The 20,579-nt window shown below is 38.4% G+C and overlaps 2 protein-coding genes across 6 annotated transcripts in view; one reads left to right on the top strand and one right to left on the bottom strand.

Moving 5' to 3' along the window:
* The window catches only part of LOC113394135 (ataxin-2-like protein), a 44,580-nt gene extending 24,332 nt beyond the window's left edge, over positions 1–20,248 (top strand). The window contains exons 3-20 of one of the 5 annotated variants that reach the window (XM_064218350.1): positions 2,379–2,559; positions 2,971–3,217; positions 3,595–3,763; positions 4,096–4,257; positions 4,586–4,710; positions 5,145–5,223; positions 5,296–5,382; positions 5,470–5,571; positions 5,712–5,894; positions 6,008–6,171; positions 6,643–6,787; positions 7,032–7,100; positions 8,053–8,121; positions 12,995–13,088; positions 13,395–13,534; positions 13,658–13,873; positions 13,969–14,088; positions 14,653–20,248. In XM_064218350.1, coding sequence (XP_064074420.1) covers positions 2,379–2,559; positions 2,971–3,217; positions 3,595–3,763; positions 4,096–4,257; positions 4,586–4,710; positions 5,145–5,223; positions 5,296–5,382; positions 5,470–5,571; positions 5,712–5,894; positions 6,008–6,171; positions 6,643–6,787; positions 7,032–7,100; positions 8,053–8,121; positions 12,995–13,088; positions 13,395–13,534; positions 13,658–13,873; positions 13,969–14,088; positions 14,653–14,727 — 2,427 coding nt within the window. In that variant the 3' untranslated portion in view covers positions 14,728–20,248. The remainder of the gene's footprint in view (positions 1–2,378; positions 2,560–2,970; positions 3,218–3,594; positions 3,764–4,095; positions 4,258–4,585; positions 4,711–5,144; positions 5,224–5,295; positions 5,383–5,469; positions 5,572–5,711; positions 5,895–6,007; positions 6,172–6,642; positions 6,788–7,031; positions 7,101–8,052; positions 8,122–12,994; positions 13,089–13,394; positions 13,535–13,657; positions 13,874–13,968; positions 14,089–14,652) is intronic. The other 4 variants (XM_064218352.1, XM_064218351.1, XM_026631338.2 and 1 more) reach the window with 4 other exon arrangements.
* Positions 9,847–11,292, bottom strand: LOC113394138 (retinol dehydrogenase 11-like). Its single transcript, XM_064218320.1, has one exon. It carries the CDS (start codon positions 10,954–10,956, stop codon positions 9,997–9,999), a length of 960 nt encoding a protein of 319 aa, XP_064074390.1. The 5' UTR covers positions 10,957–11,292; the 3' UTR covers positions 9,847–9,996.
* Positions 20,249–20,579: the final 331 nt, after the last annotated feature.

Below are 20,579 nucleotides of genomic sequence, written 5' to 3' on the forward strand. Positions count from 1 at the left end.
ACCTATCCTTTATTTGTTTTTATTATTGTATCCGTTCGAAGCCAGGGCGTGTCGCTAGTAGTTTATATTCGACGCCGGTGATTACTTTAAATTGAATTGAATATTGATTAATGACGATTCAAAAGGACTCGTAACAACAGTCTTCTTAAAGTGTACTATATACATATCGGTATTCTTAGGACTAATCTTAATGCTTATTTTCGGAATGCCTAAACACTACAACAAACCATTCGCGTCAACGGTTGCAAAGCTTAGAGTGTATTTATAATTGTTGATAAAAATATAGGATTTAGATAAAACAGTATAATGTGATGAATAAATAATTTATTATCAAACGCATGAATGGACAACTCGAACATTAGCCGCTTATCAATGTATACTTCCTAATGCTATATTAATTGGCAAATTAAATTAAAATTATGTTAATGATCCATTTATATAACTATTACTAATTGAATACAATGAACTAAAACGCTTTACAGTTGGCGGAAAGACTAATCTTAATAATGTGTCCAAATAAAGTATAACAAAATCTAAATATAATTATTGAGTTTAACTATTTCGTCCACCTTTGAGCCGTCGTTTCGAAGGATTAATTAAAATTGAATGCTACCTCCGGTTCGGAACGTAGATCCTACGAATGTAAATAAACAACTTTGACATTGAATTGACGATATCTTTGATCTTTAATATTAAATAATTAATCTATGATATGCATTATTTTTGCGAAAAATGCGTTTTGTCTTGTTCTTGTTGCGATCACTTAGTAAAATTAAATTGTATATAAGTAGTTTAATAAAATATAAATATTATAATGTTATGACTGGTATGCGCGATAGAGTTTTATTAAAAAATTGTCCGGTACGAATTACTGGTCATCTATGTAACTTTGATGGTATTATGCCAGAAAATGTCACGCAAGTGTCGACAACTTGTGTGCGAAATTTTAACAACAAGCAGCGGGAGCAGCTGTTAGAAACTGTCCAAACATTTTCTAGTAACTATGCACGGAGATTTTTTTAGGGTTCCATTGCTAAAGGGTAAAACGGGACCCTATTACTGAGACACCACTCTCCGTCCGTGTCATCAGGTTGTATCTCATAAACCGCGTCAGTTCGACTGTTGAAATTTTCACAGATGATGTGTTTCTGTTGCCGCTATAACAACAAAGAGTTGCCGCTATTACCGACTCGCACTTGGCCGGTTTAATTCAATAATAAAAACGATCTTCATAATTTATACGCCAACGATCCTGGTTATCAGTCAAACGGTGTCGAAGTGTTTTAATCTCAAACAGATATAGCAACATCCATTTTTATAGATAAGATAAATATATTATACATATATGGTATAAGATAAATATACCATATATGTATAATATATATATGCAGTTATATTTAGTATCGCTACATTATGAAGAATTGACAGAAGAGTAACTATTATTGTCTTGAATTACATTGTTAACATCTACGGCCGTCGTTATTATCTTGTTATTTAATGCTTTATCGTAGGTACTTAGTATTATGTAATGACGGTGTAAACAATGCATTATTACTGTAACAATATTGAATTTAAAAAAAAAATTGTCCTAAATGCCAAAGACCAAAAATGCGTACTGTTAGCCTAACCTTATGTAAGAAAGTAAAATATAGCACAATCCACCTGATATTCCATCATTTTTAGGAATCACTTTATATTCGAAACTTTTGTATAATCCTCATTCATCGTCCCTGACAAAGATTCGGTTTCGCACCATACGCGGTTAGTGAAGTTAGACAACTAACTGGCTGTAAATACTGCTCGATTAGTTTAGTTTTTTTTTTTTTTAGTATTAGGTGTCACGGCATTTTGCTTTGGAATACGTTACAGTTATTTAAACTGTTTTCTGCAAAAAATGAATGGGTTTATATAGTTTATGGTTGCGTCACAATATGTTTACAACAATGTCATGTATATTCACAGTTGTATAGATATTTTTGAAAGAACAGTGACAATCATTGTATAGACACGATGAGGAAAGGTAAACTTACATCACTCGGTTTCTGACATCGCAAAGTTAATAAATCCTTCCTGGGGCATGGAATTATTTTCTTTAATAAGCTTCCGCGGTTATTTTTAATTTGGCCTTGAATATATTGATATATTTTAATCTCGTGCCAAAGAAGGATTTAATAAATACGGCTTATTACTGAATACAATATTATATTAACGATAAAAAGTTGCGTGGAGTAAGTTTCGGTCCATTATTTTTAAAGTCGGTGGCAAAAATATTTGTGATATAATTTTCAAGTAACTAACAAATTGTTTCTTATAAAAAATGCTAACAATACAGTAATAGTTTAAATTACAGGTAGTAACATATCTTCTTGATTATTCAGGTCGTACTAGAGGTGGCACATCGAGTGGACCAAGAAGGCGTCGTAGCAGTCGACTCCGTGGTGGAGAAGTTGATCTTCAAACCGCAGGATGTCGTTTCCATCAGGGCCAAGGATTCGGACCTCGAGTACGCGACCCACGACGTGTTTCAGACTGATAGCGCCATATCTAACAAGTTTAATGGTAAATGTAAATTTAAATAATATCGATATTTATGAAATGTAAAATTTCTGATTTGTCTTCCTTGCTTCTACACCATGTATGTATGTGGTATCAATACTGTCTGGTGGTCGCTTCTGTAATGCCATTTTTCCTTGAGTTTCCTTTTGCTCGTACGTGTCATATGCTCAATGTATCATACGTGTGGTTGAGGCCCTTACGGTGGCCTCCATAAGGATTCCCTTAGTCTTATGGATCTTACGGGTCGACATAATATGGATCGCAATCGGAACCATATAATAATTTGTGAATACCGTTCGTTTATAAAAAGGCGAACCATTCTATGAAATAAAGAAGATCTTTGTTGACATAAATTAATCATTATAATCTTATGTGACTGATGTTAACTAATTGACCTATACATCAATCCCGCAGGTAACGGTCGGTCAGCAGAGGAGCGTCACTTAGAGCCCTGGGACGGCGAAACCGAAGCTGCTGAAGCGCCATCGTTGAACGGCGACGCTCGACTCGACGACCTCGAACTCGATCACCGCGCCAACGGCTGGGACGCGAACGACATGTTCCGTAAGAACGAAGAAATTTACGGAGTTCATAGCACTTACGATCACTCGCTGGCCGGGTACACGCTCCCGTTACAGAGGAAGGACACACAGGATTATAGGTAAGATTACGTTTTAAGAACATACTAAACCACCCACAACATTATAAACTAACAACATGCCAACGTGTAACAATCAGTTTCTATAACTCATTTGATGGAAAAAAGCGTGAAGGTAAACAAACAACGATGACCTTGAATTGACATTACGTCATTGGTCGAGTTCTCACGTTGAAATTTCGACGAAGTTCGTATCGATATTTTTGATGTAAAAGTATATAAGGATAGAAAAAGTGGAAGTCGAATAATTACTAAGTCGTTGTCTAGAGATGCTAGTTTTCTTAAAATTTAAACATAATATGTCAGTAATTCGTCTCACAGCGTGTGCTGTGCTGGTGGAAGGTCAGTGGAATAATATTGGACGTACTTAACGTTACCAGGGACGCAGAAGCTAAAGCGGAAGAGATAGCAGCCGAAATAGAAAGTGCACCGTCGTATAAGGCGCGGCTGGAGCTCGAAAATGGTGACGAAGAGGAACGGTTCGCGGCCGTCGTGCGGCCCGCAGACACCGGCAAGTACGTCATACCGAACAAGAGGAAGAATATGCAGGTGGGTGGCCCGAGGATGTGTACGAGTACTAGTTGTAAACTTTATGATATTACAGAAAATAATAGACATAGTATTTGCATACTTATGTAAATATATTAATCCAATAACGACGTATGATGATTTTGTATATTTGTCTGTGTAATTTACAACAGCTGAAAATGTTGTATCCTTAATAAAATTAAATGTTTAAAAATAAACTGTTGCAAATATTTGCCCTGTATTGCCGAATTAATCGTTCGCTTGTTATGTCGATAAAAAAATATCTTATTCAAGCTTTTCAATGCTTACCAAATTTGTTATACTATTATAAAGAATTAAAATATTGCTTTAAGACGGGAAAACTAGTGAAGCCATCGAACAACAACGGGGGCGCGTCCCCCAGCGCCGGCGGGAAGCCCCCCGCCTTCTCGCACGCACCTCCCAAGGACAAGGAGCATCGTCCGCCGCGACACCACCTCACGCCCCCCTCCGACCGGCGGCCCGAGGACCAGCCGGTAATACACAACTCGCTCCAATCCGATAACACCGATTATCTACTCCATTTAATTAGATTCGTTACGTCACTCATCGCATCGTCGAGTCGAGACGATCATTCATTTCCGTGTTGTTTATATTTGTAATTTATGATTCTGAAGAAACAATATGTCCTCCAAAACCTCCAAAACAATATACAAGAAAAAGAAGGTTGTCTAGCTTCTTCTTTAGCGTTAGAGAACATAGAGATACTAATTGTAATGTAATAAAAATATTTACGTTTCGATGGGGTCAGTTGCAACTTAAGATTGAATCCATATCCAACTATCTAACGCACGTGTCCCGCAGGCTGCGAGCCCGGCGCCGTCCGGCGCCAACCCGGCGGGCGGCAAGAGCTACGCGGCGCAGGCCGGCGGCTACCACGCGCCGCCCGCCTTCCCGCACCACGCGCACCCGCACGCGCACCACGCGCAGTGAGTCGCGCCCTACTCACTCACTCACTCACTCGCTCGCTACACGGACGGACATAGACAAACCTCTAACTCCGGGATACTACTGAGAATTTCTCACTAGAGAAACCTAGTAGCTTTTGGCTAAATCGAGGATTCGAGTCCAGAGGAGCCATAAAAAATACTTTTCATAATATAGTCGAAGCAGTATCAAATTTGGCTTTCGCCTAAACTATTCCATACAATTAATCATTTGCTAATCACGTGATAAATCCAATACATAATATGCTATTTGTATACATTTTGATCTTAGAAAACGAAATCGATAATCGCGTCTTACACAGATAGCTACTAGACAAAAGCAGTTGTTTTGAAACTGGTGTCGTAATAAATATAAATTTGAATAGCTTTTAAACTGTTCTACTAAATTAATAAACGATTACATCATTTTGAAACAGGGCAGCAAGCGGAAAGATGAATGGCGAGCCTCGAGCGGCGCCCTTGCCTCGTCAGGGCTTTCCACCACACCACCATCACGTGAGTAAACTCTTATATATATATAACATATACTTAGAAATGTATCTACTAATATCTGCGAATTTCCTACAGAACCCTCCCCCGGGCGCGGACACGCACGCGCGGCCGCCGCGACACCACGCGCCGCCGCCCGAGCCGCGCCGCCAGGACGAGGTGCAGGTGCGGCCGGCGCGCCACGTCACGTGGCACGCGTGACGTCACGCCACGTCCTCGGCCGTTCACTACCGCAAGCTTACTCTTTTGCAGGAGCTCCGGAAGTTCGGGCAGGAGTTCAAGCTGGTGTCCTCCCCCGCGCCCGCCGCGCCCGCTCCGCCGCCCGCGACGCCCGTCGTGTCCGCGCCGCCGCCGGTAAGACGACAATGTGTATATAAATCTAGATTCATATAGCCGGAAGCTGCGAGCATGATAATATTTATCCCATTTCGTTTTGTTAATGGCATGAAACTAGAAAATATATATTTTTGACAATGCTCACCGATTCATTCCAGCCCCAGCAGACTTCGGGTACATCGAGTCCACCCGAGGTCTCGGCCAACGTTGGAGCTCCGTCGTCGCCGCCCAAGCGCGAGCGCGTCCACAAGCCGCCGCACGAACCCACGCCCACGCCGACACCCACACCTGCCCCCGCACCTGCACCCGCGCCTGTTCCCGCTTCACTTCCTCACCACAAGGTATGCCCAGCGACTCTTAGTACCATTAATTATTACTAAGTGATTCCATTTTTTTTTTAATACTTGCCATTAGTTTCGTAATTCTGAAAATTAAATGCTGTTTTATCCTGCAGCCCCCGTCGGGTGGCAAGGACGACCCCCCGGAGGCGCGCTCGGGCGCAGCTTCTCCCGCCGCCGTCACTCTCAAGAAATCTACACTCAACCCAAATGCCAAGGAGTTCAACCCCAGCGCCAAGCCCTTCACGCCGCGCAGTCCTACCACACCCGGACACAGCAGGTACCTGATACGAGCATTACTGGCCGGTTCGATAAATTAATAAAACACAAACATTTAAAAACACTACAACACAAACAATTAATACATTTTTTCCTACACCGATAACATTCTAATAGATTTTTACCCGGAAGCAACTGAGAGGAGACCGAACACGATTCACTTTTTTAATGTAATTCCATAAAATACGCCAGCGGTATTCGTAAAGTTGTTGTCTAATTTTGAAAAGAAATTTGCTTCATATTGAGTGGAATCTAGTTAATACCGGAAAATATGATCTATATATTTAGTATGCTTATTATTTTTCTCATATACTGACGAAACTGTGACATGATTCGCCTACATTAAAGTCTGGCAATCCTCAATATATCATATATGACCACTGGCGACACTAGAAGTCACATATTTTTCATACACGCCTCGCGAGTTTGTCACAAAAATGAAGTAACCGTAGAGCTCGTATAATTAGCATAGTATGTACTATTCCAGACCGCACACGCCGGGCACGCCGGTGGGCGTGGGCGGCGTGGGCATGGGCGTGGGCGCGGGGCTGGGCGGCGTGGGCGTCATGGGCGCCGGCGTCAGCTACGTGCCCGCGCCGCCGCCGCCGACGCACATGGTCAGTGCCCGCCCTACTACTGCCATTTGAATTCTTGTATTCGCTTGAGTTTCGATCACATTCAGTTATAACGAAAATATCATATTGATATACACTGATATGTACTTATACATATTCTTTATTTTCATATTAAACGAATTATTTTAATATATATTTAGAAATAAGATTTGACTCCTGACTAAAACAGTCATTAAATCAATGACATATACCGATTTGATTGTGAGTACGATTCTCGGCGGCGCAGGTGGCGGCCGTCCCCGCCTACGCGATGGTGGCGCAGCAGCCGCCCGCCTACCTGCCGCACCCGCACCCCGTGAGTACCGGAACACATTTTAAGTTTCTTATAGTTTAATATCATCATTCAATTAGACAATAAATATATTTTAAAATTATGTTTAGTGGAAGTGACATTGAGCATCATACATATAATTACGGAGTCACTGTATTTCGACTATTAAACATATAAAAATAATAATATTCATATATTAATTTTGATAATTTAAAAGATATTTATGATCAAAAAATGCTAATAAGATATCTGTAAACTACAAAATCACTTCCTTTATTTATATTTTTATTTTATTTTGAATTTAAACGTGTAGTGGATTTATGATTGATTTCCTTAATCGATTTAGATTTACATATAAAAAAATTATGAATATAAAGGATATGAAGCGTCTCATCAAAGAGTCGACAAAGACTATTATTTAATTTGTATATTTATAAATCGGATGAAAGGAAAACAAAATTGTATGTATTGTTATGTGATGTGATGCTATTTAGCAGCACAAGGAGCGTAACATCTTATTGTGAGGTCGCCGGCGTATTGACAAACCGGATTATTTAATTGGTGTGAGAACGAAGAACCCGCTTTCATTAAATAGCCCCAAATATGTATTGAAAGTAAATATACATTTATGTATACTAGTATAGAGATCGAGTAACTTGTATTTCGGTTAAATAAGTGTTCAATTTCAAATTTATAATATTTAACTATTTTACTCGATGCTCTATGCGAACTCGTACAGCGCTCGTCACGTATTCTACCGCAAAACAGCTCTCAGTATTGTTGCGTTACGGTTCGAAGAGTGAGTCAGCGTAGCTACCGGCAGGAGGGACATAACATCTCAGTGCCCAGGCGGGGGGACCACTCACCACCGGGTGGCCTACGTGCTCCTTATAAGAAAGGCTAAGACAGCCCGCCACCTGGGTTGCGCGTAGAGAGTGCCGTAGAGAGTGAGTGCAAGGTCCGTGTCGCTGCCCAGATGGAGGTGTCGTGCGAGTGCCGCCAGTACGCGCCCTTCCTCGTGCTGGACAAGCGCGAGCGCGACGCGGTGAGCGCGCACCGCCGGCCGCCGAGTGTCTTTTCGCACGCAGTAGCTTCCCGACCGTGCCCGCACAGGAGACCTAGCGCTGAAGTGCTCACACGATGCACTATTCATTTTTTATGTTTCAAATGTTCTTTGATAACATTTCGCAAAAAAAAAAATTCGTAAGAATTTATAGAAACACTCGAAATTTAATCCCAGCACGAGTCCCGGGATCCGTGAATTCTTATAAATTTTTCCAGTGGCATGATTGCCGGCGCGATCCGACGTTGGCACGATCGGAAATTTACTGAAGTGATATTAATTAATGTGTATTTACTGGCAGCAATTTTACGCGAAAGTAAATTACAGTCCCGGCTCACTGGGAACCCTAAACCGGTGATCTATTGAGTCACCTCTGTACTTAATGTCGTTGCGCAATAAAGATCAAATGTTAATTGCTAGTAAAGATATATCACAGATTAATTAATTAATGTTTATGAGATATAAACCGAGCGGCTCGTTGGGTAGAACGGTATGTCTTATACGATTATCGCAGGTTGAATTCTAAACGGACGTAAGTTTTCATGTGCTTATAATAATTCATCTCGTGATCCGCGGCGAAGGGAACGTCATATAACATGTATATATATTTGATACATATACAATTGTAAAATATTTTCGTTTTGTACAAAATAATTATAATAAAAAGTTAATATTTGAATACATAAGAATCCAAAATAATTAGTATTTTGGATTTGTAATTACGCTAAATAAATCTGAAGTTAATAGAAAAGTACTGACAAAGCAGTCTCATTGTGCATATGTGGGAGTATATATTACCTTTAAAATTTAATAACAGTTTTAATAAATAGTATTTTTTATACTTAAAGTGATAGCTAATGCCTCCATTCTGAGGAAACGGTTTGGAGCTTAATCCGCCACGCAGCTCGAATGCATGGTGTATACACATGTATACACATAGTTTTCCGTCACCGCCGAGCGCAAGATGAATTATGAACACAAAATAAGCACACGAACTGTTTGACTATGACTTAAGGGCTTGGTCGGGATTTAACCCACAATCGTCAGTTGATGAGTTCTAGCCTGGGCTATCTCGGTTTATTACTCAAACTAAATCGTACATTTGAAAAGATATCTTGTGAGTTGCTCGTGTGCGAGAGAGTGAGCAAACGTGTTTGCATCGCATCCGGTGTGCCTGTGTGTCTCTTGTCTCAATGTACTGCGTTTGGGTGCGCTTGTCCATAACAGCCTGTTCAACGTCGAGCTAATCGAATTGATTAATTTATATTGAGATACTTCAATTCTATACAACAATAGTCGATCATCAATAATACGTTTAAACTATTTTTTTATGAGTTGTGTTCAATTAATATAATTTTTGATAAATGAACTTGTTTGGTTTGTGTTACTAATATACATTTTAGGTTTTTTTTTTTTTTTATTATTGCTAAATCGTGTTGTATTTTCGTCTAGATTCTAGAATTTAACATCGCTCTAACAAGCTATGTGTGATTTTTGCTAAAACCTGATTCACTCTATGTCTCGGTACAGAAGTTATATGAGAACAGTTTATCACTGAACACACACACATTTATACCTATAATATAAATAATATTTAATTAAAGATCGTTTTCGCTTATTTTAAAATGTAAACAGATTTTGATAGGAATTTATTTACTGAATTTATTTTAGTTGTGCGTTAGATTTAATCAAGGAAAGAAGACTAGAAACAATCAACAATCATTTTATATGATAACTTTATATACCAAGGTGTGACATTCCTAATTAATATCCAATTTTATGACAAGTACCCATAAAAACGTAATTAGGTAATATTGAAATTATTTATGTCCATAATCAGTATAATTCAACGTTGAATCATGAAATCACTTTACTAAAACATGCGTCCATCTCGTCCGGCGTCAGTTTGACAAGTTCCTGCGATATCGACCAAAGTTTCGCGGCCGCTTCCTCGTCGTGGGCCTTGTACGAAGCCTTGGACAGTCTGCAGTCCTCGAAGTACTCACCGCTGATCTGATCACACTCGTGGGAAACGGCCAGATATATCGACGTCTGGGCGCCCTCCTCGGGTGTTTTGAAGAAAGAGTAAAGTAGCAGACTTCTAATTTTTTCCAGCACGGTTGAGCTTCTGTACAACGACGTGTTAACCTGCCCAGGATTCAAGCTATTTACTTCTATTCCTGTGCCTTCGAGCCTTCTGGCCAATTCTTTGCTGAATAGCACGTTACATAGCTTGGTGTTTGCGTATGACTGGATGTATCCGTGCTTTCCACTGTTCAAGTCCTCGATTGTGCCAAACTTGTGCCACGACGACGAGACGACCACGACCCGACTCGGTGCAGCGTTTTTTAACATCGGCACTAATAATACGGTCAACAGATATGGTCCTAAATAATTGATTTGTAGATCTTTCAGTATGCCGTCCTCGGTTCGGTCTCGAGTCGTACAAATCGCTCCAGCGTTATTGATGAGTACGTCCAATTTCACCTCCGTCGCTTTTAATTCTTCTACGAACTTCCTAACCGACTTCAACGATGTCAAATCCAGATGTATGAAACGGATTCGTTTGTTTTTTGTGATCTTTACAATTTTTCTAACAGCCCTCTCGCCCTTCTCGTGGCTTCTGCAAGCGATTATTAGTTTTGCGCCCCTTCTAGCCAGTTCTAGAGCCGTCTCGAATCCTATGCCGCCGCTGGCTCCGGTTACAACGACGACTTTTCCGCTCATCACGGTGTCTATGTAACATCTTCCCGTCGAGAGCTTGTTGAAGATCTTTATCGACAGTAGTACAATTATTATCCATAGTAAAAACCACATTTCTTTCCTATTAAGCTCAACTTGATAATCTAAAACAAAAACTTGAATTCAATAATTTAATTTAACTCTTAATTATTTAAATATCGTGATTATATTTCATCAATTTAACGGTTAACTAGCCATTAATCTTATCACAACACCAAATTAAAGATTTTCACTCGTTTTATATAAACAGAACTTGTCTCACATACAAGTTAAGTTGTTTCCAACGCGCTGTTAATAGCACCGTGTCTTCGTCTAAACAAGTTTTTGCTAAATAATTAATGCATTCGCAAATTTTCCGCACTGGTTACCGTTAAACGAACAAAATCAGCGCGTTCGACGTTCCAACTTGACGGTGTTTTTAAAGCGACTGCCGTAAGCTTATATTAAATTATACTTTTACGCAACTCGGCGATTGCTTCCAATTTTGCGCGCTGATTTATTTATCAATAATGTGACCTTATGATATGTCAAAATATGTAGAAGACAAACTAAACAGAATTAATTAAATACATTTAATTTAATAAATGACCTTTTACTGGTGCTGGGACTTTCTGGAATGGTACCCTACATGCACCAGTTATTCTAGAACCACCGTGCAATACGGTTTGAAACTTAAAACTCAAACTTAAAGAACTCATTTTTATATATATTTTTATTTCACATGTGAATTTACTCGATGATATAGAACTATATATATATATATGCTAAAAGCATTTGTTATATAGACAGGATCATATATTTTAAAAAAAAAATCGAAATATTAACTGTTATTTGTATAATGGTATATCTATATTAAAAATTAAATTCAATAAAATCTTCTTATATACATTTATTCACATACCAGAGATACACAAACACAACACATCCACGGACAAACGTATTTTTTTCTAAATACATATAATTATTGCAATCGACCTTATCACTCGACCATATGAATAATAACAAAATTATGAAGGTCCCGGTTTATATTTTATATACATAGATCATTCAGTTCCATCGTGGATCTACATAAACATGTCTTGATTACCACATGCTTGATAAGGAAGTGAATAATTATTAATTACTATACAATTAATAAATATACATATCGAACGATATATAAATAATGAATTCAAATGTTATAAAAAACATTCCTTATGAATAAAATCATAACTGAGCTCTGTGTTTAATATTGTGCTTCTTTTATTTATCTGTGAGAATCCAGTGAACTTACAAAGTAACTCGAATATGCAGCGAAATAAAGACATATTTTTCGCAAATTATGCCAAGCAGTCGAGGTCGCGTGTTTGAGCGTTCGTCCTCAACTTAAGGGAAATGTATATCTTCTAAACTACTGGTCTAGATAACTGTTTTGTTTTATTTTTGTTTATAAATAAGGATTCAATATTTTAAGTAAAAACAAACATCGTTTATATACACTACAACATATACCATATAACATATTTATATAAATACATTCTATATTTGACACATATGTGTTGGTGTACCTAGCAATAATTTTTTCAACGAATTCGAATCAATCACATATCTCTGCATTTATTTTATACATTAATTTCACAACATAACGGTAAATACTATACATCAATGATACTAGATTTTGACTATGTTCAAAGTAATTTGATCTACACTCTAACTTAACAAAAGCACAGTTTTGAATCTGATTTTAATGCATTACTAATATATACTTATGCTAAAACTGAGTGGTGATTCTGTTTTAGATGGCCTTACTGTATTGCCAGTGACGAATTCCCTTTTAAAATTAAGTCAATTAAAAAACTTAATCGAAATCAAATGATGTATAATTTTTAATTTTTTTGTTTTATAAATAAATTAAAGAAAAAAATTAACAATTGAAAGAATTAATATTAGTTTAATTATGAATTATTTTGACATTTAGATGAGATTTAAAAAATAAGGAACAATCGCAATGTTCCGAGCTTGAGTAATGATCATACACAATGTTTTGTTAAACGTCCCCTGATAAACTGACAGCGACATCGATACTAGTCAAGGACATTTAAACGATATCTCTAATTTTTAATTGTATGTTCAGCTATACGGTGCGGCCATGGGTGGCGGTGGCGGGGTAGGCGGAGCGGGCCAGCATTCGCAGCTTCCAACACAGTCGCAGAGAAACTTCAGGAAAGGTACAATATTTTTCACCGTAACGGTTTGCAGTTTAATAAGCTAATGTAAAGGTAAAGTAAGGTAACAGCTTGTTGACCTTTGAGCAGAAGGTTTGTAACTTACTCCACCACGTTGCTCCAATGCGGATCGGTGGATAAACGTGACAGAGTCTCGTCCACCACGTGCAGGTTTTCCGATATCGCACGAGCACGAGATTATAAACACGAATTAAAAGAGAGAGTTTGAACTCGGAATGATCGGTTATGATTCACTTCCTGTAACCGCTGGGTGCTCTTATAAATTCCATGCGTCCGTTGTTCCGCCAGGGTCCGGCGTGCAGGTGGCGGCGGCGACGGGGCAGCCGCTGCTGGCGCCGGCGCCCATGCAGCCCTTCGTGCCCTACCCGCACCCGCACCCCGCGCACCCGGCGCACCCCGCGCAGCCCGCTCTGCAGTACCAGCACATGGTGAGTCTAGTCCAGTCGGCTAGCTAACGACATAACGCATTGCGTAATCCGCGTCGTTTGAGCGATAGAAAAAAGGATTTTATTCGACCAAGTGAAATGTAACTCGAAACGTTCTCGTTGCAGGTGCGCATGTACCACCACGGCGGCGGAGGAGTAGGAGTCGGCGGAGGGGTGGGCGTCGGCGGCGTGGGAGTGGGCGTGGGCGAGTACGCGCCGCCGGCGCAGTCCCCCGTGGCGCCGTCGCCGCTGTACCCGCCGCCCTCGCCCGCGCACACGCCGCACCCGCACCCGCACCCGCACCCACACCCGCACCACCACTACCAGCAGCCGCCCTTCCAGGTGCGTGCATACCATCCGTACAGATAGATCTATACAGAAGGACTACAGTTATTTAGCCTATCAAAACGCTATATATTTTGGTGTGTACCATGCAGGTGCTGTGCCCGCTGATGGGTCCGGGCGGCGCGCACCACCACCACCACCACCCGCACGTGGCCTATCTCAACCACGCCCCACCCACCGCCAGCCCACCGCATCACCCGCATCAAGTTCAGGTACCACCGACCATACGACACGTTTTTCGCCTTAAATTTAATAATTTTTAACGAAATGATTGATACTTTTAACTTAAAAACTTATATGTACTAGAAAACCCCCTTTTAAGAGCAACGACTGTTTAAGTGGTTTTATCTCAGAGACGCATAATATAAAACGATTTAAACGGTTTTGTTCAATTTGTAAAAATAAAATATCTCAAACTTGAATTACTTTTGTCTGATAACATTTTAAAGTTAGTAACTGAGTGGTCTTATTTGAATATATCTCGTTTCAATGTAGAGACATAATATTAATCGTTTTCACCTCATACATTCTCAATGTTAATACCAATAATCTTCTTCCTAGCATTATCCTGGAATATTTCCAGGGGTCTGTATATCAATCCATCTATTTATTAATTCGTGATAACTAACACCTAGGGAATTCCCTTTTTGAGATTTCACTTTAAAAATTAAACATAAATTAAAGACTCAGCATGACCCGAGTCCGCACAGTTCTCATTGCGCGCCAAGTAGCTGCAGCGTCTCTCGCCACCCTCGCCTAACCCCGCGCCCCCGCAGCAGGTGCTGCTGCCGCCGCAGCACCAGTCGTCGGGCGGCTCCAGCACGCCGGGCGTGCACTCGTCGCACCCCTAACCCGCGCGCCGCTAGCACCCGCCGCGCCCGCTGCATTTAGAATGGTACCACCAGCGCCGCCACCGACACCGCCGGGGGGACTACGTCGTACGTTACTACGTTTGCTACCGATCGAACTTTTACGTGTGATCGTGGTGGGACGCGAGAGAGTCGTCTCCTCCGATGCGACCCGATCGTTCCGTTCTTTTTTGTACTGTATCCGATAGTCTCGTGTCCGATTCGTCTCCGATTGTCCGATCGGAACCGATCCTCGCTCGATGGACCGTTTGCCGCCGCGAGGGTCGTCTCCGGCGAGACGTCTCTCGATCCGATAATCGGAGGTTATAGTCATACGCTAATGTCGATTTAGTTCTGTCGCTATAATATATAAGGAATTATTGTTTAAACATAAATTAGCACTAAGTATTTAATCTGGATTTGCTCATTCGTCTAATCGCGATCTCGTTGGAGCAGTGAGCGAATCCGGTTTATATTATGCTAGATATATTTATTAATGATATATGTATCGTGTTTTAAAATTCAACAATAGAAAATTATGTCAAATTATCAAAAAAAAAAAAATACAATTATCGAGCGGTCATTGTAGTGTGTAAATTTTTATATTTATATATTATGTGGAAAAGGAATCTAAAGTGTACTCTCTGAATACATTCTAAATGCAGACAAAAGACATTTACGTTAAATTCAAATGTAAATATTAGGCGAGGATGGAGCTAATACAATCAATATAAGATATATTTATTAAAACAACCATATATAGGTTAACATAAGGTTTTTTTTTTTCTCTCAAATATATATTAAAAAGTTGTTAATTATATATGTATAATGAATTTATAGACTGATTTATTAGCTCCGTCAAACTTGTGAAAACATTTAAACGAAAAGTAATAACTTGCCTTACCGTAGTTATACGCGTAACGCAATAATTGTGAATCGTTTCTTTTTAAAAATAATTTCATCGCTGGCAACACTGATTATGTACGGGGTAAATTAGATAGCTTTTTAATCGTCGTGTTCCAGTGCTGCCAGCTTTTTAATACCAGTGTTTAAGTATAGTCGGTTAGGTTAGCACGGCGGGTTGAGCAGTGTGAATATCGTACATCCGGTCCCAAGACGCCGTTCGTTCTTGACTAACGAACACAATGTCAGGGATCAATTTGTATTATAGTTAGATAATTTTCTCAATTGGTTGACGGGATTTGTAAATTTTACATGATTGTTTATATGTGCAAAACATTTAAAGACTTATTTTTGTTTAATGAAGCCTCTATGCTGCAATACCTTTACCAAAATAAGAATTAAAAAAAACATTTTTAAACGTTTACTGTAATGTCTGACATATAAAAAAACAAGAACATTTTAAACAATATTTGCGTAACATTCGACGAAAAATAATATAAAAATATCACATATATTTATCATTGTTTACAGGTAAAAAATACAAATTCAATCAGCCGTTATGTTTCCTTATCGCCCTCTCGGAGAGCGTTGTATTTATTTAGAATATATTAGTTACTCGATACCGCGGTATAACGCAAATGTCAATTAGGCTCGACGTGTATTTATCGCGTTCATTATCTGTGGACTAATGTCACTTTCCTGTTTCAATTATTGAAGCTTAGAATGTGTGTCGCCAGTTTAAAGCGAAACGAAAATGGTAACTCTTTAACGATAAAATGATAAAATAAACGGCCTGCGGAATACATTGAAAAGGGAATATTAATTAAAAATAGAATCAGATTATAATTTACCTCATGAAAGTTTTCTAAGTTGGCAGACTTTTTTTTAACTCTATATTATTTTTTCGGTTATATAGTAATAATTTATTTTTATTTTAATACACTCGCAAGCAGTCACGAATAAGTAGAAGTATCAAGTCAGCGATGCTCAATTAATATTATTGACTAAGTAACTACTATCTAGTGGCGGCGCTAGGCCAAACGATGCTCTAGTGGTCTTGACCAACGATTTAATCGGTTAAAATGACTTAAACCATATCAAACTTCAAACATGAAAAAAGGTGAAATTCTTGAACCCATGTAGATTCTTGTTGAGTAAAATTCAGTGAATAAATAAGTTTCCCGGGGTGCTTGGATAGCTAATGTCAACGCTGGCTACTACTACTGGTATGCGTGATGTAATCAAGTTAAACTTGCGAATATGTAGTTATATATATGTTGATGCGTTTGTGAATACAGCGGCTGTCATAGCCATTTAGCCTGTTAAAATATGTTAGTAACACATACAAACTCAGTAAACACCTTTCCTTCGAGTGGCGAGTAGTGCTTTGAAAACTTCTATATACGATATTTTTATATGCTTAGTGAGTTATTATGACCGGTGACACATATTCTAAACGCAGGTGATCTCTTTGATTGATTTAAAGATCGCCGTCAAGGAAATTCTCTAATAGCGGTATATATTTATAAAATATTTATTTCTACTGTTACTGCCTTTGAAATGTTGTGCTACTCGCGTGAATTATATAAATGCGATTAGGGCGCAAGTAGAATTGACAATAAAATATAATTTGTTAGTTATAGGGCCCTCGGAGAATCGACGGTACGGGATTTTGAGTCCTATGTTAGGTGGGATAAGACTCAAAATACATATATCGATAATCGTGGCAACTACAGTTAATTTGTACATATAGATCGGATATCACATTCGCTTCTTCGTGTCTGAATCCCTCCCATTCTTCCACACTGCACCCAAATATATGACTCCCATACATAAATTCCATATTTTAATTTATTCCGATTTCATCGTTATCGAAGCGATGCAGGTTTCTTTATTTTGCGCTAAAAGTCATTTACTATCTAAATTATAGTTTTGTGTGGGATCTAAGGCGTGTATATAATACGAACAGCGATGTTCCTCCCGTAGAAACATAAGTACTACATACCATATGATGATTACAATACCTGTAATTTGTACGTAGTTGTTTTGATTTGTTTCTGCGTACCTTATCCAGAAACTGATGCACGTCCACCAACCTAAAATATATTTAAAAAAATTTAAACCATTTTTGTAACCCTGTAATGATACCTGGGTACCTGAAAGACCGAGGTGTTTTAATACTGCTGGGCCAGGTTCGTCTGTGAGTGTCTGTTTGTTCATTTGTATTAAGGGGGGCATAGTCCATGACCTCCGCGCGGTGCTCCCTGGGTAGCGCCAAACGTGGACTCGCATTCACATTACATCGAAATACGTCTACGGCACGCGCAAGAATACGTCGATAACGTAAAACGACTGAGAATATTATTCGTTATCACACTCGAAGAAACATTATGGTTAGTTATTATTAATAGACGAAATTCAAGTTCTCGGCCAAATTAATAGTATGTTCTACGAGTATGATATCGACTTAATGTTTCTAAATCAAGGGCTCACGCGGATATCTAGGGATGTTGTGCCCTAATGCCCTGTTATTCTTACAAAGGTTAGTCTACAACGAGCGATTATATTTCAACAATACTCATAATGAAACTAATCGATTGTTAGTTGCGCTCGTTGGAAACGGACCATTTAAGTTTATTAGACATTCAATTTTGTATTATGAAACGTGTTAAATATAAATTAGAATGTACCTATAATAGACGTATACAACTATAATGATAAAAATCGCGTGACGATAAATGTATAAATCTCTCCTAAGTCCATAGAATCTAAGGTTAATGTACATATGTATATATATAAAATATATTAAAAGGGAAATCCCTCGAGTCCTTTCCCGAAACGGTTTCTGTTCTATTCGTGTATGATTTGTGATGTAAAATACGAAAACGATAACTTGAAAAAAAATCACAAAAAAAAAAATGGAAAGGGCCTATGAGACCCCCTACCACGTAATCGACGTGTTGATAGATAGATGAAACTTCAATCGAACCAGTGGTAGGGGTCGTACCTATATTATTAATGTTTTTTTTTTTCACTTTTGTTTTTTTTTTTATTAAATTTTATTATAGCGTGCGTGATCCACCGCGTATGTTTGTTGCTAGTGACGTGAGTGAGAGAAAATTCTAAGTGCGTCTGTTGTTTGTTGTACGCCATATAAGTAAATATGATATATTATATCGATATGATTTCGTGTTGCAACACTAGTTTGCGGAGAGGTCTTGTTTTGTGGTAGCATTAAGAGGATACTATAGAGGTACTATCAGAATTTAATTGAAAGATGTTTTCTTTTTTGGAAAAATAATTATATTCGAATCGTGGAGAGGTGTATTCACCGGTTCGATGCACGGTTGTGGATGTTATTTTGTATAACAGACAACTGATTTTTGTAATGTTAGGACGGGTTCACATTGATGAAAAATTTCAACGTTTTTCTCAACGGAAAAGCAATAATCTCGATTTCAATGTTTGTTCCAATTTTGAAGACATGTTTTTGATATATATGTATTTGTGGTATATTAAGAATTTATTAATATTGTATCAAGGAACACGATATAATACACTGTGAGCCCGTCAATACAACGATGACGTCAGAGTTACGACGCTTGTAACTTTACCATAACTGAACTATAGACTGACGAATCCTAATTTTGACCAACTCAATACTATAAGTTTGCTCATTGTACATATGTATTTCATGTCATTTTCGTGTTTAAAAAAAAAAAACAAGTTAAAGTTACAAGTAAACAACGATTCAGGCGCCACGTGACTTTTTAAACCGTGTATTAGTTTTACTTTGCATTATGTATGATGTACTACACTGAAAATGTTTGTTTATATGATAATAATGGGACGATGAAAATTTTACGGTAACGTTTTTTTTTTAAGAAAAGAAGAAATGAAAATTGTTACATTTTTCAACGGACGGCTTCTCCAAGTTAAACGAACCTCCGTGCTTTCAAAAACAAATACGTAACAATTATTTCAATATCACGACTTTGTAACCTGTCACGGCCATTATTGACAGAACTCCTAGACCTTTATAATGTCGCAAACGAATGAGACATTTTGAATACGATATATGATTCAATCGTAAGCCGAGCGTAATCGATAAACAACTTTAATTTAATGACACTAGAGTATATTATATGTTGCCGATGAATAACGTATGATCAGCTTCTTTATGTTTTGTACCTGAAATATGGCACTTTTAATTGCATATGTAAATATTCAAACGTGCAGATTGTAAGTATATGAAGGCCAGCTGCGTGCGAGCCGCGTGTAGATGTACTATTGAATGCCTTATCGGATGTGTGGAGGTCACCTTGTCTCGCTGCCAGCTGAGCGGACCCGTTCCGTGCGAGCGAGCGGATCGTGTTAAGACTGAGGTTATGATGGAAGGTTTTATATGGAGCTACGCTCGATGCCTATGTATAAGAATGTATGATATGCTTGGCTTTGAAGAACAATTTTATTTTGTTTAAGTGTGAAGCTTGTTCTGCGCCCCCGGGCGACTCTAGATAGTGCCAAGGCACCGTTTTACTACTATGTTGAATGACGCGTACAGCTGTGTCGACGGATATTTTTCAATAAAAAAGATAAAAAATGTGTTTTAAACACAACACTTGGGTGTTTCATTTGCACTTCCTACCTTGTGGTTGAGGTAATTTAATATTCCTTTAATTGACAAATTTCATAAAAAAATAAGCTTTTTATTTGTTTAAATAATTTAATCTTATTTATATTTATTACATTTTTAAATAATTAACATTACAATAAAATTACTGATATAAATATATTGTTTAATAATATAAAATTAAATTAATCACAGAAATAGAATAAGAATTATAAATTCCTTATGCCATACAGGCAATGACTTCGACTCTTAATATGCTAAAAATTCACTCGAAGAAAAAAAAAATCGATTAAATTTTGTAAAACAACAGAAAAAGAAA

The sequence above is a fragment of the Vanessa tameamea genome, chromosome 21, assembly GCF_037043105.1.
Source record: "Vanessa tameamea isolate UH-Manoa-2023 chromosome 21, ilVanTame1 primary haplotype, whole genome shotgun sequence".
In the NCBI taxonomy this organism is placed as follows: Eukaryota; Metazoa; Arthropoda; class Insecta; order Lepidoptera; family Nymphalidae; genus Vanessa; species Vanessa tameamea.